At 47.2% G+C, this 21,543-nt stretch overlaps 2 protein-coding genes across 2 annotated transcripts; both read left to right on the plus strand.

Annotated features, from left to right (window-relative positions):
• The first annotated feature begins 183 nt into the window (after window positions 1-183).
• Window positions 184-12,612, plus strand: LOC135814249 (protein kinase C-like). Its single transcript, XM_065327340.1, has 16 exons — window positions 184-1,541; window positions 2,867-2,924; window positions 3,314-3,458; window positions 3,731-3,762; window positions 3,992-4,068; window positions 4,427-4,583; window positions 5,326-5,492; window positions 6,455-6,691; window positions 6,855-7,028; window positions 7,619-7,710; window positions 7,935-7,997; window positions 8,737-8,785; window positions 9,146-9,316; window positions 10,280-10,387; window positions 10,684-10,824; window positions 11,621-12,612. Exons 1-16 carry the CDS (start codon window positions 1,212-1,214, stop codon window positions 11,771-11,773), a joined length of 2,154 nt encoding a protein of 717 aa, XP_065183412.1. The 5' UTR covers window positions 184-1,211; the 3' UTR covers window positions 11,774-12,612.
• Window positions 12,613-13,723: 1,111 nt separating this feature from the next.
• Window positions 13,724-21,125, plus strand: LOC135814250 (RNA 3'-terminal phosphate cyclase-like protein). Its single transcript, XM_065327341.1, has 8 exons — window positions 13,724-13,987; window positions 16,863-16,934; window positions 17,444-17,619; window positions 17,758-17,954; window positions 18,500-18,625; window positions 19,082-19,238; window positions 19,865-19,968; window positions 20,352-21,125. The coding sequence occupies exons 1-8, from the start codon at window positions 13,861-13,863 to the stop codon at window positions 20,560-20,562; spliced, it is 1,170 nt and encodes a 389-aa protein (XP_065183413.1). The 5' UTR covers window positions 13,724-13,860; the 3' UTR covers window positions 20,563-21,125.
• The last annotated feature ends 418 nt before the right edge of the window (window positions 21,126-21,543 follow it).

Consider the following 21,543-nt stretch of genomic DNA (forward strand, 5'->3'; position numbering starts at 1 on the left):
TGACCTGGCCATGGCATGGCTGGTATCGCGGAGCAGAGACTAGCCTGTCATGTGTCGGAAGCCGGGAGCGCTAGCGCTAGCGATGAGCATGAGATGAGGGACCGGGCCGGGAGCACATAATCATTGGCGTGGACTCGTTGCTCCGTAGTTACGGTGCCGCGATGCTAGATTTTTGCGTTAGCCATCATCGATCAGGAGGAGCGTGATAATGTGAGGTGCCTGCATTTTCGGCAACCATAAAGTCCTTGGCATGGTAGGCCCCGGAGATCAGGTTCTTCAAGTAACGTTAGTTCAATCGAGTTTCGGAGACAGAATACTGAGTTCTGCGGGCTCTGCCACCTCGTGCCAGTGCACCGGTAACACTAACAGCTTTGCCACCAGCACCGTGGACAGCGCTAGGGGTCACTGACTGCGGGTGCAGGAGCACTGTGCAACCTTGCTGATCTTACTACACAGTACACTGGCAACGAACTGCGTGCGTATGCTCTGCTCGATGCTCTGCGCTCGCAGCTACACACCACTGGCAACGCTTCCTCCGGTGTTTCCTCGTCCCAAGCCACTGCTCCAGCAAGTGCAGCGGCCTGAGTGTCCACCACGACTCTAGCATGCAAGCTGCCTCAGCCGGAGAAATCTGTTAGTGGCGCGTGGGCATACTAATACTGCATCCATCGAAAGCCCTTCATCATCAGCTGTTTGATTTCGCTTTGTGGCGAAGTGCTCGGCTCAGCCCGGACTCGGCGAGCTATTTTACTCGGACGCAGAACTCGAGTACGGTAACTAATTATTTGCGTTCACACCATCTCGTGAACTGAAGCTGCAAGCGTCACCGCGTCCCGGCCGCACCCAGACTGAGACACACGAGAAGAAGAAATCGACAGAGTTGCGTGGCTTGAGTGACTTCGGTGAAACTCTGATTGCTGTTTGGATCACTGTGAGTAAACGCTTTCTCGACGCTGCTCAGTGTGCCTGCGCTACAAAAAAAGGCCGCAGTGTGAGCATCGTGACCAACTGGTCAAGCACCAGCAACGGCAGCTCAAGGCACAACACGCGTGGACTGATACTGTCCGCTACAGCTGCGCCCTTACGCACTCCGCTGGAACCGTCCGGTGCGTGTTGTTTGCTGTTGCGTGACGAACTGTCTTGTGCCGAATATCAGTAGCAGTACTTCGTGCTAAATTCCCCATCGTCAACGATAACTGCTTTCCAGTAAAATGGCTAAAAGCTATACCGGTGTTCTGAAGATATCAGCGCTCGAGGCTAGCGACTTGCCTGAGAAAATCCCATTGCCCGGAGGCATTGTACTCACCACTATCGATCCCTTCTTGGTGGTAGCCGTGGACGAGAATCCGTTCGGCGAGACCAAGGCCAGGACGAGAACGTTCGCACCGCTATGGCGCGAAGACATGGAGTCTTTCGTGCAGGACGCCACCAAAGTGGAGTTCACTGTGTTCCATAAGAAAACTGTACCCCCGGACGCTTTCGTAGCCAACACAGTGGTCGACTTGGAGGAGCTGCTGGCAGCACCGACTGATGATGTTTGGGTGAGTAGTGGATCTCAATGACCAACAAACACAAAATAATTATTACTGATGTGTAGGCTAGTGGTAGCTATCGGTAGTATTGGGTAACCTTGAGTGGTCGATGTCCGATGCTGTTGTTACCCAGGGCTAGCTTACGTTAGACTGGTGTAATGAGATTATCAATGCTAGAACTAAGGTCACTGGAATGCCGGGTGTTCCCAGTACAGGCCAGGGATTGATTGACCAGATCAGAGACAGTCATGAGTAGCATGACCTATGCCGGCTATGATGAGTATGACGGACATAGATACATTGTATCTATGTCCGTCATACTCATCATAGGCTTCAAGCTTGTTGGTGGACCTTCCTGAATCACGGTAATCAGTGAATAGTGGCACCCAGACATGTCTGCATGTAAGCCAGCCTAAATACATGGTTACACCAGGATAGTTTGTATTGACCTCGAAGAATTTCAAGCAGAGGTCAGAAGCAGCTGCCGCAGTGTGCATGTGCATGTGGACCGATGAGGAAACACCAAGCAGGTGTGATCATTGTTCATTGAGAGGCATCCCAGTCTGACCCGCTTACAAGAGCAATACCCCACACACTGAGCCGGGGAACGCCGCCGCCGCCGCATAGGCCCAGGTAGCTACCGTGGAGCAATCACACGGTGTTGAGACCGCTGCGGTACCGTCAACCAACACCCTGGCCGCTGTGGCAGACCAATGCGGCAGGCGCTTGCGGATTGGCTAGTGCAATGAAATCCTGTTGGATACTCTACATGCTAGAGCATTGTACTGCAGTAACGCAGGGCGCCGCGCCGAAGAACGCCCAGGCTAGAAAATCACACAAATCTAAGGACGTATCGGGCAGTGGTAACAAAGATACGGGAACACCAGTCATGTAGTACTGCATACACAGTGTGTATAACGTTAATATACAACGTGAGTGCACACACACAGAATAATTACGGTGATGCTGTAATCCCGAAAATACGAACGTCACTGGCCTGAAATGGAGACTCGTTGTTCTGTGGTACTCAATACTGATGTACAACTACATCTAATGAGGTCGGGTGACCCTGAGTCCTGGCTTCGATTTCTTATGTTGGGTAACACTACAAGCTCCATGCCATTCGACTTTTCAGCTGATTGAGAGTAAGGAAAGGGAGAGATAGAACTGTTTCCGCATTAACACTATGATGATGCGGGCACACATAGGCCACAGCCCTAAATGATACAGATAAGCTATTCGACAGATATTGTTTCGAAGGCAGGTCACTGGATGGAGTCTTTGTTTGACAAGCAACTCTCTTCTTCATGGTGTTCCGATCAATATGCATACAGGTCACCCTTGAACCTGGCGGGAAAGCACACGTATTGGTCAAGTTCCAGGAACAAAAACGTAAGTTACTACACATATATTCTTATTCTATGGTCAAATTGCATCCTAGGGTTGTGCAACCCACGCTCTTGGCCTGGCAGTGCGCGTTAGCATTAGGATATACATATTTCCGTGAAGGCTGTGTGCGACTGTAAAGTACTCCTTGGTTCTAACTTCTAACGTTATCCAACTGTTATGCTTCTATGCTCCATGTATTGACCTGTCCTATCAATAATACCGTGCTCTTGGCTGTATGACGGTATTGGTGTTGAATTCTTCAGAGTTAAGCGTCTGGACATGACCTGTTGCAATCCAGCTGTATGAACTGAACTTGTGATGCAAATACTGAGCACTCATCACATCTATCGTAATGTGTTGTGTACGATCATCTTTCTTTGTGCTCTGCTCAGCCATGGCTAAGTTCAAGGAGCGGGAGCGAAATTACCAACGCCGTGGTGCATTGAGACGAAAGATTCACCAGATCAATGGCCACAAGTTCATGGCACGATTCTTCCGCCAGCCAACATTCTGCTCCCACTGCAAAGAATTCATCTGGTACGGTGCCAGTTCAGTATAATCTCGCCCAGCGGAGCAAGATCGTTGTCATTTTAAGCTGGGTCTGAGAGCTGTGTGACTTAAAAAGACCCTTGCTATAGGTGAATGTACAAAGGGAGAGTGGAGAGCGAGGAAAAAGATGCTGTGTTTAGGAATGTTTTGTTGTCAGTTTTGCAGCCCATAACTGTTTAGACCCTGCGGTGGCTACACAAACCAATGTTGCATTCCATTTCTCGACTGTTGCTTTGTGTCTTGGCAATGCTTGTCTACAGGGGCCTGGGTAAACAAGGTTACCAATGCCAAGGTAGGCGCAAGAACTCACTTTCACAGTGTTCTTTTGTTTTTATCAGCTGTGTTTCTGCACGCGAGCTTGTATCATAGTGTCACACTGTATTTTTCCAATGGACCCTTCCAGTTTCCAAACACTGAGCGTCGGCACTGTAATGATACTGTTGTATGTGTCCAGTTCTATTGACTGTTACCTTTACCATAGACCATCAAGCCTTTTTTTGTGCTACGCCTTCTCTCCACAGTGTGCACCGTAGTTGTCCACAAGAAGTGCCATCAGTTTATCATTGAGAACTGCAAAGACCCCGCTGGTGCCGAAGACGTAAGTCAAGACGAACTGCGTCGTGTGCGGCGTACTGTATTGTTGACGGTTGTGTATGTTTATGTAGCAGTAGCTCTGCGGTGTGGCCTGCCGGCATGGTGACAATGAATGCTTTATTCGCACGCGGCTTACTATGGCTGAGTAAGGGGGGGGGGGGCAGGAATTGGAGGATACAACCTGATATTGACTACCTGTGAAAGATGGCATGGCTCCCAGGCGACATGATGTCCCTACCTTGTTCAGCCCTCACAGCCACAGAGAGGCTCAGCCAGTAGCCAGGAACTGCCAGTAAAGTTGTCATCCTCTGCTCGTGCCTTCCACTTACTCATGCCTTTTTCCTGTATTCACTGGTGCACAGGATGACAATGTATCTATTGCCAGTGTTACCAGCGCTAGTGGGTTCAGCATCAATATGCCACATCGCTTCGAGGTAAACAACTACCTAAAACCGACGTTCTGCGATCATTGTGGCTCTCTGCTGTATGGCGTCATGCGACAGGGCTTGAAGTGTAAAGGTCAGTCACGGATCGAGTGGTTTTGTGCTGCTACTATAAACATCATACACAATATCCTCTCCAGGTTAGCGTACACATACCTCATACTGACCAACCACCACAATCTCAATCCCTTGACAAGACATGCAGAATCCCTGGAGTTCTCTCAAAATCCCTGGATGGCACAAAAACAAGTGAAAAAGAGCTTTTCCCGCCAAAAAAACGTTCGACTCTGCAGCTGTGCGTACAGCACAGATCGACCCTGTAGTGCAGTTTGATCAGTCGGCGCCCGCCTGTCACTTTGTCAGTGCAGATCTTGCATGGTCAGGTCTTTAAAGTGCTGTGCACAGTTCGAAGTGCGAATGAGCACCGTACATACCTTTGAAAAAAGTTAAAAACCGGGACGTTCGGGGAGAAACCATGGAGTTTTCAGGAAAATCCTGTATCAGACAAAACTTCGGTTTTTCCGGGAGTTTGTTTGAAATCCCCGGGACCCCGGGAGGAGTGTTGATTTTCCGGGATTTTCCCGGGAAAAACGGGAGGGTTGGCCAGTATGATACCTACAACTTGCACCTACCTACTTATTGCTACAGTGTTGACAATTTAAAGGAAATACGAGGAAAGCCCTCTGCTGTGTTTAGTCATTTCCTGCTGCCATTCCTCGTTTAATATGCATAATCTATCGGGAGGGTACCATGTGAGAGTTTCCCATCCTTTCTAGCAGCATGTGTCTATCGGTGTTTTCCCGTGCACCCCATCACAGCATGCAAAATGAATGTTCACAAGCGATGCAAGGGCCACGTGGCAAACACATGCGGCATTGACAAGAAGCAGATGGGTGAGCTTCTAGCAGAAATGGGACAGTCGGCCGACAAGCTATCAGTCCGACGCCTGTCGTCCAGATCGGGCCATTCTCTTTCCCCCGGAGCAGTGAGTTTCCTACTGTTGTATGTATGTGTGTGTGTGTGTGTGTGTGTGTGTGCGCGCGCGCGCATGTACGTGTGTGTGCATGCGCGTGCACGTACATGTGCGTGTGCATGTGTGTATTTGATAGTTCAATAACTCAACAGTAGACTGCCATTGAAGTATGTATTGGGATTTTGATATTCTGTAAATTCTGGATAGGACAAACCCAGGCGCGTATAAGGGAAACGCTTTTCAAGTCACAAGGGCCAACAGCATCTTTCACATACATGCATTGAATCAGCTATGACAAATTTCGAACTCAGATGAGAAACTCTAGGATAAGATGATCCTAAAATTGAGTCACGCGCAGAAAAACTTGGCTAACGTTAAGGCAAGCCTTTTTGTGGGCCTTTCTATACTGCATGGGTTTTCGTGATATTTGGATAAGATGAGCCTTTTTCCGATCCCGAGGGGGTTGCTTTATCTGAATTTTGCTGTAGATGGGGGACTTGAAACTAGGTGCACCAAAAAGAAAAAGTTCATAGCACCAGGGTCACGCGCACATGCCACCTGCAGGTTTTTCCTTTCGTCTTTAGTAGAGACCGTCCTTGCAGCTCGCTGCTTTGCAAGCCATGGTCGATGTTTGTGCACTTTCAAACATCAATGCGTCATCAATCGCATAGCAGATTTGTTATACATGTAACTTCGCATCAACAAAATTCACATTAAATGAATACAATAAAAAAATGTATCAGAGCAAGTATTTATAATAAGTACTGTGTGTGTGTGCATGGTGTGTGTGTATGGATAATTAAGTACAGTGACGCATTAGGGGCCATCCGTAAATATCGATATAGTGTTATGTCCTGATTTGAGTCATTGGTACATGGTGTGCGTGTGTGTGTGTGTGTGTGTGTGTGTGTGTGTGCGTGTGCGCACATTTGGGCATGCATTTGTTGCATGTGCTCATGGCATGACTCCGGTAGTCAACGAAGAGCAAAACATCCGGTCGGGTCTCACCGGGTCCCACGCCTAAGTCACCGCCAACATCGCCAACGAGTACGCAGTCGCCGGGGGCTGCTGCCTCTGCCAGTGCCAGGACATCGCTCTCTGTGCCAAGCGGCAGCAGTGATCAGCAACGACGCTCGCTGATTAGCACTGGTGCTAGCAGTCTGGATGACTTCCTTCTGCTCAAGGTTCTTGGAAAAGGCAGTTTTGGAAAGGTGAGCCAGCAGCATTCGCAAATACCCTGCATTAGGTCTTTGAAGAAAGGGCGTGTTTGTCCTCACCGTGACCTGACTGGGTACTCAGTAAATCATGCGTACTGAGCTCTGAGGTCATGTGAGGTCATGTGAGGTCATGTGCTGCGTGTTCTCATTTCTCCAGGTCATGCTGGTTGAACACAAGGAGACGCAAGAGGTCTTTGCCATCAAGGTATTGAAGAAAGATGTCATTCTGCAGGAGGATGACGTCGAGTGCACAATGATAGAGAAGCGAGTGCTAGTCATGGCTACCCACCACCCATTCCTGACATCGTTGCACTCGTGTTTCCAAAGCAGGGTAAGGCGGCAAGGAATACGTCATGTTTCTAACACGGCTGTTCAGCTATTGGGCATACTGGCAATGCACTGGGCAGGCACACACGGTCTTGTATGTCTGAACTATGAAAGGTTCAGACAGTTTGATGTCGTGCCGATGCGAAACAAGCAGGGGACCATGTAGGATTAGCATTGGATGTTTGCTGTGAGTACTCTGGAGTGGTGTAAGCGTGGCCGATGATGCGGTGCTACACCTGTACTGATTTCCACGGTCAATTACGCTGTTTGTTGCCTCGTTCCACTTTGATGCCTGGCCATAGTGTGCCAGCTAGAAAATAGTCGGAAGTATGTAGCGGTGGGCCATCGTTGTGGTTCGGCTGGCCCGTTGGTGGCTGTGTCGATTGCATCATCATTTGAGATGTTTTTGTATGGAGTGGCATCACGCGCACTGGTTTACCATTCCTAACAAAACATATACAATGATGTGATTGGCATGGCCTGCATCTAATACTGCCAATATCACCAGCTGGTATAGATGCTGGGGTTTCCAGGGAAATGATACACTGCTTCGACCCACATGTGACCCGGCGTGCTATCTTGTTGCCTTTGCAGGATCGGTTGTTCTTTGTCATGGAGTATGTCACTGGCGGTGATCTGATGTTCCAGATCCAGCGTTCACGCAAGTTTGACGAGTCAAGGACCAGGTCAGTTCCTGTTGATGTCCACTTGAGGCACCGCGGTTGCTTGCAGTGCATTTCGACCATTCTTAACCCGAGATTACATAGGAGAAAAGACAATGCAGCCTGAAGAGAATGATTGTGTGAAAGCCGTGTGTATTCAGCGCGTGCAATGTGTATTGCTGATGATTGCTGTCTGACCGAAAGCTAAGCCCCGCAAGCATACCTGCTTGCTGTGTCTACATGTTCAGATTCTATGCAGCAGAGATAGTATCAGCACTGCGCTACCTGCACAAGAAGGGTGTTGTATATCGGTGAGTGTTGCCAGCTCTGTGTTGGATATGCCTACTGCCTACCGGTCCTTGAAGGACTGTGTATACATGTATTACATCACCGTTGGGCCTGCGGGACAGTAACACTAATGCATGGCAGGATAGAAGGCCGGAACACATCTCCAACCATGCAAGTGGCCGCGAAAAGACGGCCAATGCACATCTGACACAACATGCTCTCGGCTAGTAACCATGCTGTATTTTCAAGTAGGAATATTTTAGTGTTCTATTATAATGTGTATAGAGTAGTGCCATGAGGATAACAGCACACCACTTATGATTATAGTTTTGTTATCGCAGGCAGGCATAGTGGGATGGTCTAACACCATGATTGAGAAACAGAGGGTACCAAGTTCAAGTCCTGCTTGGAAGCGGAAGGATTTTTTCCAGCCGTGCTGCGACCCACGGTTAATTGGGAACTCGTGGCCTGGCACGAGGGTAACATGGATGCAGGTAATGGGATTTCGGCCTTTGACCACTTTGTGGTGGGTCTGATCTACTCACCTCCCACCGTTTAGGCGCTGCACCAGCGCCTTGATCCTAGAGGGTGGTGGCGTTCCTACGGATGCGGAAAACTCGGCTTCCAGCCAAGTCTCACGCGAACCGTGAAATTTATCGGAAGATGCTCATTGACATTTAATACAAGTTCACTCTAGTGGTATCTGAGAGAATTGTACGGTGCTTTCTTTAGAAGTATGTGTACTGATTTGTTGGTGCCCAGTGACCTGAAACTGGATAACGTTCTTCTGGATCATGAAGGTCATGTAAAGGTAAGTGTGAGCGGTGATGGGGAGGTGCATGCGCATTCTGCATCTTTCCGTTTCATAACAGCGTGCAAATGATGTGCTCAAGCTAGCCAACAGTACAACGTGTACACACACACACAAGTACAGCAACCGGTACAACCATGTTGCATTGATACTAGCCAACATCACCAAGAGGTTTAGGTACCTAGGTTTAGGTACCTATCATAGTCATGCCATTACAGATCTGACCATTCCAGGCATAAGTGCTACGGAGGGCGTGCTATGTACGTTTACTTTCCATAAGTGCAACAGAAGGTGTGCTACGTACCATTACTTGCAATAATGAATAATCACACAATCACCGCCTGCGTTCTGTATTCTCAGATTGCAGATTTTGGAATGTGCAAAGAGAACATCTCCGGCTCTAGCCTGACGAACACGTTCTGCGGCACACCTGATTACATAGCACCGGAGATCCTGGAAGAGAAGGACTACGGCTTCTCTGTAGACTGGTGGGCCCTGGGCGTACTGATGTACGAGATGATGGCTGGACAGGTGAGACGAAAGGAACAAACTGCCGGCACGGCATGTACTGGTGGTTGCTGGGGAAGAAGGGGGTTGAAAAAGAAATGCTATTTCAGAGTATTTCCCCTTGCCATACCTATGTTAGCCTGAGCCAGCTGGCTTCTCTACAGTGCGAGGGGGAAAGAAAGTTATAGGCACTCAAGTCTACCAGGCACCCTTTAGGCCATCATTTTTATATCTATGTTTCGCGTCGTCCGCACGCATACGTTTTGATTTTTTAGGAAAAAAATAAAACAAATCGAACACGCACAGTGAATGTACGATCGTGCAAGTCATCAGTGTGGACTGGTTGCATACGGCGAAGCTGGGATTCAGAAATGGCCTCGAGGCCAGCGTTGGTAAATCGTTTGTTCGGCGTCTGCGAGCAGTATTCTATAAGCTTACACCAGACCGCATCGATCGCCTCAAGCTGAGAGGATGCGTCATTCTGGAGCTCTTTGCACCGCTGCTGAAGTCCGAGTACAATAATCCAGTACAATAGTCCAGCGAAGCATGGGCACCAACGGCTGCCTTCTCTGTCCAAAGTGAATACCATGCTGATAACCCAGATTTTGTGCTTCAATGTACGATTTTTCTTTCGAATGTACACCATGCACGAGCTATTGACATTATTGTATTGTGCTATGTACAGTGCTCGCTATACACCTCTGATGAGCCTTTTTTATTATCTTATAGGCAAGTTTTAGAGGAAATATTACTACTCTTGTCAATTTTGTGGAAATAGTAACGTCATCTGCCATATATCTGCCTGTTCTCCTCAAAATGTATGGGACGCAGAGAGTGACGGTCATTCTAAGTTACGGGCAGTGCCCAGTCCCAGACCGCCCGGATAAATAACGTATGAGTGTACACGTGCAGCAAGAGTTATACCTGTAGTGTAGTCCTTCAGTTCCGAAACTGCGTTCTTCTTTCTTTTTCACTTTGTTCTGCTAGCCACCGTTTGAAGCTGACACAGAAGACGAATTGTTTGATGCGATTCTACATGATGATGTGCTCTACCCGGTGTGGCTCAGTAGAGAAGCATCATCAGTCCTCAGAGGAGTGAGTATTCGTCTACTTTAACTAGTTACTAGTAACTTACTACCTTCGAAGAAAACCAGTTCAGTAGGGTTTGGGTGGTCAAGACTCAGCGTGTGTCTTGTGCCTGCCTACTTGAGCAGTCCATTTCTCCAAACTCACCTGAGAGTTTTTTTTTTAATATACGTGTGCCGGTGTGCCTGTTCAAAACTTGCCTGTTCCGGCCGCTTTCCTGCCAGTGTGCGACAGGGCTAGGCACCTGCGTAACGATGTGTCTGCATTTCCTAACGGTCGCTGTGTGTTTACCTGTGATTGATCAGTTCCTTACAAAGCGGTCGGAGAAGCGTCTTGGCTGCACGCATCAAGGAGAAGACGCGATTGCATCGCATCCGTTCTTCAAGATAATCGACTGGCATGCACTGGATCAGCGTCAGATACGGCCTCCTTTCGTGCCCAAGAGTGTAAGTAGGTGGTGTGGCCACCTGGCAGTCCCATAGTCGTACACGGTCTGGAGACAATGTGGTATTTACTCTATCTGTTCAGCCACTCTGGCCACACTCTATGTTCCTGTGTGTTTCGCGATGGTTGATTACCGTACGGCATGGGTGCGTATCTGCGAGGCTCACTGACACCACTATCTAAACAGCTAGCTGTGAGCGCTTTAAAATGTGAGAAAATCTAGACCATTCGGGAGCAGACAGTGTAGGAGTTAGGGCGGTGGACAAGCAAGAGCAAGCTGGATTGCGCACCGTGGTGTGTGGCTGGTCCACGTTTGGCAATGCTGTATGATGCGATGTAACGCCTGTGGTTCATGTACACTATTGTTCATCCCACATAAACTCCGCGATTTACACACCAGGAAAAAAGCTCTCCGGAAGTACAAATTGCCGCGATAGTAGGCCATGGCAGAAAATCAATGTTGAAAAAGATGCTCATTTATATACAGTCAGACCTCGCATAACCGCACACATCTGTTTTCCACAAAAATATCCGGATAGGCGAGGGAACCGGATAACCGACCACCGTTTATGTTGGATGCATCAAGTATTCTGTAAATATGTAACCAGCTATTTTCTTCCGGATGGCGAGGGATCCGGATAAAAGAGGACCGGATAAGCGAGGTCTGACTGTATAGTGAAGGTGGTTGTTGAATGTTGAGTATGAGTTTTTGCTCCTGAAGCTGGTGTTATGTACTGTTGTAGACAAACCATAGTTACTTGTATAGCTGTGGTGGTGTACTCTGACGTGTTTGCACAGAAAACCAAAAAGGACACGTCAAATTTCGACTCCGAGTTCACCTCTGAAAGGCCACAGATTACGCCGACTGACAGGCAGACCTTGGAGGGCATCACTCAAGAGGAGTTTCTAGGTTTCTCGTTCGTCAATGATGCCTTTGATGCCATATGTTGAGCAGCTAACATCGCCTCTAGACACAGCTGATGCGTATGTGTGTGTGTTGTTGTAAATTTCCTTCAAATCTAGCACTTCTGATGGACATAATATACAATTCTACTAGGGCTTCTGTGAACATAGTCATATTTGGATTGTTTTCAGTGTACCAATGTGTAGTCTCTCTGCTTGACTGTTGACGAAAGATTATTTTATTTTTAAATCATTGCCAGTGATGGACAGTGCCGATGGTGTAATTAGACGTTGCTGACTAGTACGACTAGAGTGAAATCCCATTCATCGTCAGAAAGCTTTTGTACATAACTTCGGTGACACGATGTATTTGAACTGGCGTCATGACGATCCTGGACAGCAGTGCACTGCTGAATGACCCAGGAAGGGATGCAGAGCAGCCTTGGTCACCTGACTGTGGGCCCATCACTGCTGGAGTTATTATGGCAAAGACACTGTGAGGAGTCGACTGTGTTGGTGTCTTGCCCAAGCCCAGAACCAAGTGCTGCCATGCTAAGCATCATGTCTCGTATTGCTGTACAATTTCTATTACTCAGCACCACACCTATGACATGTATAGAGCAAACTGATTATGTTTCAAATTCTTTAGTACGATATTATTTTTTTGAATTGTCAGTGAACTCCACAATATTATTACATTCAATACCTTACCTCCTAGATGTTCCCAACCCAAGCCACCTGTCTCCCCACACTCTGAAAGAGAAGAGCACTTCCACTGGTATCTTTACAACAGCAGAATTGTTACATTTCACTACAACTACTAATATTATTATTTCTATCTAGCAACTGAAAGCAAAAACCGGTCTTTACACAGCCAGTCAATGTCATCCAGGCGTTTCCCGTTTCTGTTTTATTGAAGGGCCATGGAGAAGTCGCACCGTAAATACACCTACTGGTACGCACGACTGCCGGCAGGTTGTTGGTAATCCAGGCCGGTCCGCGGACTATTCGGTCTACACCAGGGAGTCATTGCACCTACATTATAGGCAATCTAGGGTCTTAGGGAGATGACACAAGGCTAAAGTGCATGGGACCAAAGTGTCCAAAACGATGTCCATGGTATTGGAAGTCACCACAGTCTACGTGATCCGTGCTCTAGTCAACTCGGGGTCAAGATCACGGCCTCAACGTGCTTCACCCGAATGTGTCCCAGACAAATAATGCCATAATCATGTGAGCATCCAACGTCCATAAATCCAGTATAATGTTAGCAGGGTCAACTATTTTAAGTGTGTGCATTACATGTAATACCAAGAGTACATAACCCGGGTTATGTACTCTTGGTAATACTATAGAACGAGCACATAACCCTGGCGCGGTATTACTCTTGCTCTTGATTATCAGGTACATACTACTAGTATTATGTACGTACGTGCATCAGCCAATCGAGTTCCCTGTTGCTTTGCTATCCTTTGCCTGAGAGTTGGCTTCTCAGCAAAGGTGTGAACCAGAAACAAAGAAAAAAAACTGTTCTACCGAATGTCTTGTTTGAGGGGACAATCATGCACCGTATTTTCACATGACAAAGTAGACATCCACTCCAGTGATGAGTCTGTCCGATTACCGGCAAAGACAAGTACCATCCCTCCATCTCCTACTCCTATCCAGTTGTTTTTTATCAGTTTGTGCGTCGAGACCACGAGAGCTAACACTTTTTTTGTAGCTGCATTTCACCACGAAAACGACGTATCACTCGCTCCTCGTTTAATTTTAGCTACCGGTACCGGTATCATTAAAAATAATTTAAAAAAAGTAATCGTTGGGTGAGGGGGTTCCCCGTTCCCCTTCACTTTGCTGTCATGGTAACTATGGCACCCATTTTGTAGCATTCGTGGGGCCGCGATACACATGATACACGCGCACATGTACGTACGTGTACGTGTGCATGGACCGCGTACCGGACTGCATGCTGGAAATCGTGAAAACAAAAAAACAAAAACATTCGCAGTTCAAAGAAGTAGTGAAATAAACATCGTTGTTTCATGTGGATTTCTTTGTGAAGATTGGAGAGATTGTTCTGTGATTGTTGTGGACAATGGCACAGTTTTATCATTAAACGAAAGAATCCTTGGAGTATGCCTCTCCCTCGGGTGTACGAAGGCTGCAATTACCTTCGTCAACGGCTGATCTTGTCGACGCTGAGTGGATGTCCTGTGAGAATCAAGAATATTCGAGCAAAAGAAGACACTCCTGGAATCCAAGGTAATGTTCATGTTGATGGCACCGATATTTGAATTTGATGCCTGTGTTAAATCTTGGGACAGTACTAGTAAATGATCGAAGCACCAGTTGATTAATCATTCTGGCGAAATTACAGGTTGCTTACTGGGTTTTATTTATGGTTTTTATCCAGACAGCACTATGAAGTGTAAAGGTTCAGTTTAGGGAGTACAGCAAGTGTTCTATTAAACTGGAATGTCTGCACACACAGACACGCACACACAGACACACACAACACACACACACGCACACACACACACACACACACATACCACCACCACCACCACTACAACCACTTACATGCACACACACACACACACACACACACACACACACACACACACACACACACACACACACACACACACACACACACACACACACACACACACACACACACACATGCACACACACACACACACACACACACACACACACACACACATGTTTACATACATGTATATGTGTCCTGCTAGAGATATATAATGCCAATCCCAGGGTAACAACAGTCTCAAAGCACAGATAGTTCCAGGAAGGATGACCGATTGATCAGGTTATTGGAATTATAATCAGATGTTAGTAGACCTTGTTGGGGCCCTCCATTTGCTCATCAATCTGAGCTGCTCAGTCTTTTGCCTTGGTGAGGCGAACTTGCTGGGAATCCTCGTGGGCTTTCACTCACTCACCTGGCTCTGGTCGCAAGCTGAGCTGTCTTCCATTCTATGCATGTACAGTGAAACCTGTATGGGCCGACCGCTTCAGTAAGCTTACTATTGTTGTCCCCTGTACAAGTCTTAGAATCCGGGGTCTTTTGACTGGAAATGGCATGCCTTGGTCATAGGTATTGTGATCGTCTGGGACAGGTGGTCGCCTTGACAGGTTTTACTGTGTATGTAGCACCAGGGCCGTAGCTGGCCCCCCTTTTAGGGGGGGGGGGGGGGGGGGCATGGCCGCATATGTGTAGGATGGCCGGCGCATGTCATTCATGGTCATTATGTACATGCTTTATCTAGGTCGAAGTTTTAGGGGGAGGGGGGCACGTGCCTCCCTTGCTCCATGCGAACTACGCGCCTGAGCATTCAATCTCCAGACAGCTAACCGTTATAGATTTGTCCATGGCTGTAGCAAATAGGCCAAGTGTGGGCGATGCCGTAAATCATGGCTGTCAGCACATACTATTATACCAGAAAACCTTTGCAATTTGGAAACTTTCACGATGGGTGACACCTGTGTAGTCGCTAAAGTAAGCCTGCCCGAAGCGTAGAACTCGAGTGAAACAGTTGCACAATCAATCTGCTCCGGAGATCTACAGTCTGTATGCTCTAAAATGTGCGATGTACTTAGATCAACATAGACGTTTTGGTACAAAGGCAAATGCAAGTACAGTAAAACTTGTCAAGGTGACCACTCGGATAAGGTGACCACCTGCCCCAGAAGACCACTGTAACCAGGACCAAGGGATGCTATTTCCAGTCAAACGACCTTGGATAAGGAGACCACCTGGCAACAGAGACCACATTTTGAAGGTCCCTTGAGCGGTCGCCTTAGACAGGTTTCACTGTACAGTGAAACGGTCAATAAAACCTGTCACAGTAACCACTCTGACCACCTGTCCCAGAAGACCACAACAACTAATGTTAATGGGTGGCATTTGCAATCGAATGACCCTGGGTAAGAAGACCACCTATACACAGGGACCACATGTGTAAGGTCCCTTGAGTGGTCGCCATAGACAGGTTACTTTGTTCATAAAATACAACAGCTCTGTCACTGTAGTAAGTAAGTAAAGTTGGCACTTCTGCGTTTCCACCGGCTTACAATTGTGTTGAGAAACACTCTGTCACAGTACTCTTGTTTTATTTACCACAAAACCATGAGAGGTGCGTAATAATTCAATAAATGTTCAGGTGGTGCATTCCCAGCTCGCTTTTAGAAAGCAGTGGAGTAATAAAGATTGCACTCCCTGACTGAAACCCACTGAGCTTATGTGAGTCATTAGCAGATACTAGTATTCGGATTGCGCGCATGCTGGCCTTCGCTTTACGTAGTACGAAACGTACCTGGAACACATGATCAGATGTGAGTTTTCGTTGTCGGTGACCCCATATGCAGAGTTGCACACTCTTGGAGCATATCTTCTAGTGGTGAAACGAATATACCGAATATTCGAATATTCGTTCGGTTTGGCACATTCGAACGAATATTTCTCATGGCGAATATTCGTTAACCCAGTATGCAGAGTTTACCAGCGACTTCAAACTTTCGTAACTTCGCGAATACTTGACCGAATCGCTTCATCGAAAGGTCTATCGGCATTAGAAAACTCTCAGCTGTCATCTAGAAGCAACCCGAACGCAATCCGAGGTCCAGGAGTGGAGTTATGGCGCTTGAACGAAAAATCACGTCTCAAGATTTTTGAGCCTGTGAAATGCACTTCAGCTGGGATTTTGTGAAAATTGACTACTACTAGAAATGATGGAGAAATATGTGCCTTCGTTTGTCATGCCTAATAATAGAGACAATGTCCAAAAATATGACTGAGAGGAGGGCATGTGATGTCATCCGTCTTAACGAAAGAATATTCGTTCGTTCGTTCGTTAAGCCAAAGAATATTCGGCTACTGGGTTTTGATATTCGTTTCACCACTAATATCTTCTCTTGGTAGGACTAATCAGTGTTTGTGTGTGGGTGTATGTGTGTGAGTGTGGGCCGTGTACCAGTGTGCTCACTGGTGTGCATTCCTTTACTCCCACCCTCTACCATGTCTACTACGAGGCTCTAGCATGCTTTTTTGTGGGCATGTACGTGTTTCTCAGCAATCTTACGTTATTTCCCGTCTGTCTGTTTCTGTGACTAGATTTCGAAGCAAGTTTTATCCGCTTGCTTGACAAACTGACGAATGGATCACGCATTGAAATCAATGAGACTGGTACGTCAAAATGCGTACAGTGGACCATACCATTACACAAAGTACATTTTGTGTAGATGCATGGTTGCTTACATTTGTAATGACTGCGAGGGTAATTTAGCTGTAACTGTGATGAGTGGTGGGTCATATTCCATTCAGGACCAAACGAAAACTTTGTTTTGAATAGTAGCCGAGTACAGTAGTACTTTTCAACAGTATGGAAAAATTGCTGCCTGCTTCTGATACTCATATTGCTTTCTTTGAAGATGCCTTTCCTTTGTTGAATGTTGGATTAGGTAATGGGAAGTTCCGATGCCAATGGCATGTGCTCCAGCATTGTACATGTGTGCATGTAGTATTGTTCGGGGTCTGTGCTGCACAAACAAATACATACTGGAATGTGACATGTGCCTCCATGTGCGTGTCTGTGTGCATGCACGTGTGTGTGTGTGTGGGGGTGGGTGACTGTGTGTGTTTGTGTGTGTGTGTGTGTGTTCGTGTGTTTGATTAACGTCCTGGTGCTTTTGCAGGTACCAGTCTGAGTTATCACCCTGGCCTGATAAGTGGTGGGCAAATCACACACGAATGTAGCCTGCAGCGTGGCATTGGCTACTACCTGGAGGCGATCATTTGCCTTGCTCCCTTCTCTAAGGCACCATTCAATGTAACACTACATGGCATCACGAATGGGGGTGATGACCCGTCCGTAAGTGTTACGCCCGAATTGTCCCTGTCTATTCTCTGAAAAATCTTCTAAGACTTGAGGGTGTGGGACAAGTTCTGCATGAAAAAGCATCTGACAAGTGCTATGCTCTGTGTTTGACTTCACTCTCTGCCTTTTTAGGTGGATGTTATCCTCAAGGCCATGCTGCCACTGTTCAAGCACTTTATGATCACTGAGAAGTTAGACATGAAGGTGGTGCATCGAGGCGCTCCGCCTAATGGTGGTGGTCAGATTGTGTTCACGTGCCCGATCGTGCGGCACTTGCGTGCAGCGTCCTTGCTCAAGCCTGGCCGGGTAAAGCGAATCCGTGGCTTAGCGTATCCTCGTCTGCATTGTGTCCCTGTGTATTTCTGTCGTCTTGCTTCTGCTTCAGGCTGTATGTGTACTTGCCCCGTGTCGGACGTGCATGTCCTGTCACTTTCTGTGTGTGTGTGTGTGTGTGTGTGTGTGTGTGTGTGTGTGCGTGTGCGTGTGTGTGTGTGCGTGTGTGTGTGTGTGTGTGTTAGGCTGCTTGTTTTCATGTGAATGTAGCCGTAGCATTATCCTGTCAGAGGCCAAGCAAGATGGTTGCATGCTCGATCACAAGTCATGCAGAGTCATATTGTAGTGAGGTCAACAAAGCACTGTACTATTGTACCAGTGGTGGGTAGCGGGAGTTTGTGTTTGTATAGAGAGTTAGTGCACGCTTGTAAATCTTCTCGTATTTGTGGAGGGGTAGTATATCTCCAGCATGAAACAAACTGCTTGAATTTCAATTTTAGATCTAAAGAGTGGATTCGGTCAGGTACCAGTTTACATCCCTGTGCCCTTCTGCTCTGGATATGATGCTGAATATTCCTTTACAAGTTCTCCCCTCTTTTAGTTATGCTCTCCGCATGTCGCCCGCCATGGGAAACCGCGTTGTGGAAGGTGCACGCTCGGTGCTGGACAAGTTCCTCAAGGACGTGTACATCTTCACCGATCACCACAAGGGTGCGACGTCTGGAAAGTAAGCACCGTGCGGCATGTGTGCGTGCGGTGTGTGTGTGTGTGTGTGTGTGTATGCGTGCAGTGTAGGTTTCCTTCTGGTCAGGAGGACCTGTTTCAGTGTTTTACCTCATCACCTGGGGCTGTGGCGGGATTCTCCTTGCCTGAATAGATAAGGCTGTATGACCCGAGAGTTCTATTCTTTAGAAGCCAGTCAATTTCGTGCATATAGGGAGAGTCCCTTGTTGGAATGCATCCACCCGTGTTGCCACTGATTGCAGAAGCACTCTTGTTGGGTTTAGGAGGCGTACCGCTGAAGCATGTGAGGGTTTAGTATAGTACTCAACAGCTGCCCGATAATGAATCATGCGGTGTACCCACATGATGCTCTTTTATCAGAACATACTTTCCATGCTGTGTTAGTGTGCAAGCTAGGTTTCTCAGTCTTAGTGTATGCTGTTGGTGCTTCTCCATCTAGGTCGCCTGGGTTTGGTCTCAGCCTGGTTGCCGAGACGACGGATGGTGTCCTGTACAGCGTGGAGGATAGCTCTCGGCCTCCCGGCACTGGAGATATAACTGTGCCAGAGGACCTTGGCCAGTCTGTAGCCCGGCAACTTGTTGAGACAGTATGGCAGGTGAGAGATCGGTCGTGTAGGGAAGTTGAGAACTGCATATGTCGGTCTCTCCTGACTGGTGTTGGCTCGTTTTTTATTTCATTTTTTACAGGTCTGCACAAGGGATATGAATGCCATTCTTGGTACATACCCCTCCTTCCCTCCCTCTCCCCCCTCCATGTGTAACTCTATTTATGGCATCTCCGACGGTGAAAACTCACATCACTTGGCCCGCAACCTCCGCAAGTATGTTTTGCACGACGTATGGCAGACGGCAGTTGATGCGTAGTCCGAATCAACCTGTGATTTTGTTCACTTTCCATCCGGGAGTGTCATTTTTTACTACTCCGTGATTTTTCTAATAGCCCCGTGGATATGTACAACGAGACTACTGCACCACGTGATGTAATGTTTCACTGTCGGAAGACCTTATGGCAAACTCATGGGGAGGGCTGTATACTCCAGGCGATGTGTGTAGTCTCGTGCACTCTGGTCATGTGAGTGTGGTATGTGTATATACTGACAATGCCCCGGGCTGCTGCTGTATACTGGTGGTACCCATGTTTCGTTTTGGATTTGCTTGCTCTCATATTCTATCTTTCCAATGTGTGCATCAATTCGAAGAATCTGCTACCTTGTTTCTCCAGGGAGGGTGTGTTGATCCAAGAAGTCAAAGCTTCTTTCTTCTTATGATGGCACTCAGTCCACAAGACGCGTCACAGGTGTGCCTTGGCAGTCTCACTCCGTATACGTAAGTTATGCAACGTTGTAGCTTTTTCAGCACCTGTCTGATGAGTACCTGTCGGCATCTACTTTTTGTCAATCTGGCATGAGGCTGCCATTTGCAGAATGTCGACTGCTTGCAGAATTTCTTTCAAAAAATGTTCCTATCCATCATCGTGGTGTGTGCAGGGCTGAGACTCAGAGCCTATAACTTTAAAAAATTATATGTATGTGCAGGGTGGGGATAAGAGAACTTTGTGATGATGTCCTCCTCCCCTGATTATTAGTAGGGCTGTGTTTGCTAGTAAAAAAAAGTACCACTTGTGAAGTGTTGTTGCCCCTCCCTGGTTTGGTGATGTGTAGCTTTACTAGTATCTGTTTCTTGGCTACTTCTGTATGTTTTGCGCTCAGTGTTGAGTTCCTTCGGCACATGAAAGACTTCCTTCAAGTTGTGTTCAAAATCGAGCCACTAGAAGCGTATGAAGCTCGGCAAAGTGAAGACGCAACGCCAATGTCGATTGCAGCTGCCAGCAGTGCTGCAGCTGGAAAAGAAGGTGCTGCCCTCTATGTCCTGTCCTGTAAGGGAATTGGATATACAAATATGAGCAAAACAATAAGATAACGCAGTGCCTCCACGCTGTGTGTGTATATACTCAAAATAAGATAGCAGTCTTTGTGGGATGTTCTTCTGCTCCACCACCGAGGGATCCTGTATGGCCAACACTCACTCGTTTATGTTTAGCTTTGTACATAGATTCTGTCTGCGTATGTTTTTAACGGCGTATACGGCGTATTTTGTGTTTGTACAGTTCTGTTTCTAATGTGCCGCTCTTCTCTTGTATATAGCATTCTTTTTTGTCATGTCCTTTGGTGTTGTCTATTTTGTACTGAAGTACTTGAAGTAGGAGAACTGTGCCGCTTGACTTTTTTTTGTCTTTTGGAGGTAGAGGACGTATTTACATGGGCATAGTCTTGCACATGCTTGCAAGCCCACTCAGTCTGAGCTGGTGCGTCAGACGCTAACATAGATTTTATGTGCAGATCTGTGCCTCTGCCATCCGGATCAAGCTGTTGCTCGTAAATCTACAGTGGCCATGAGTACTGGCATTCCTGTATGAACACTATAATTGTAGTGTTCTGTTCTGCACGTGGTTCAACTGCACCAGTATACTACATCAGATCCTACTGTATTGGTGCTATGTGAGATCCGACCGAGTGAAATATAGCATGGCCATGTTCACTGTGCAGCTCGCTCGTAGTGCTGGCACTGTTATAAACCGTATTTACGTATCTAATATTGACTGAGTACGAGGTCAATATAGGAAATAAAAGCCAAGTAGAAGACCGAGGCGAAGCGGCGGTCTTTTACGAGGTTTTTATTTCCTATACTGACCAAATACGAAGTCAGTGTTAGATTTACCACGACAAATAGTCCATAATTATTTCAAATTCCAGAACGATAACCTCATGAATCCCGGTTTTATGATTGCACAACCGTTGCACCATCACCTACTCATACGACCATGCATATGGGCCACTGCATGCTGCTCCTGCAACACGGCAAAGTACAGTGACCATGCACTACGCACTGTTCAACTGCGCA

The sequence above is a fragment of the Sycon ciliatum genome, chromosome 4 (assembly GCF_964019385.1).
Source record: "Sycon ciliatum chromosome 4, ocSycCili1.1, whole genome shotgun sequence".
Classification (NCBI taxonomy): domain Eukaryota; kingdom Metazoa; phylum Porifera; class Calcarea; order Leucosolenida; family Sycettidae; genus Sycon; species Sycon ciliatum.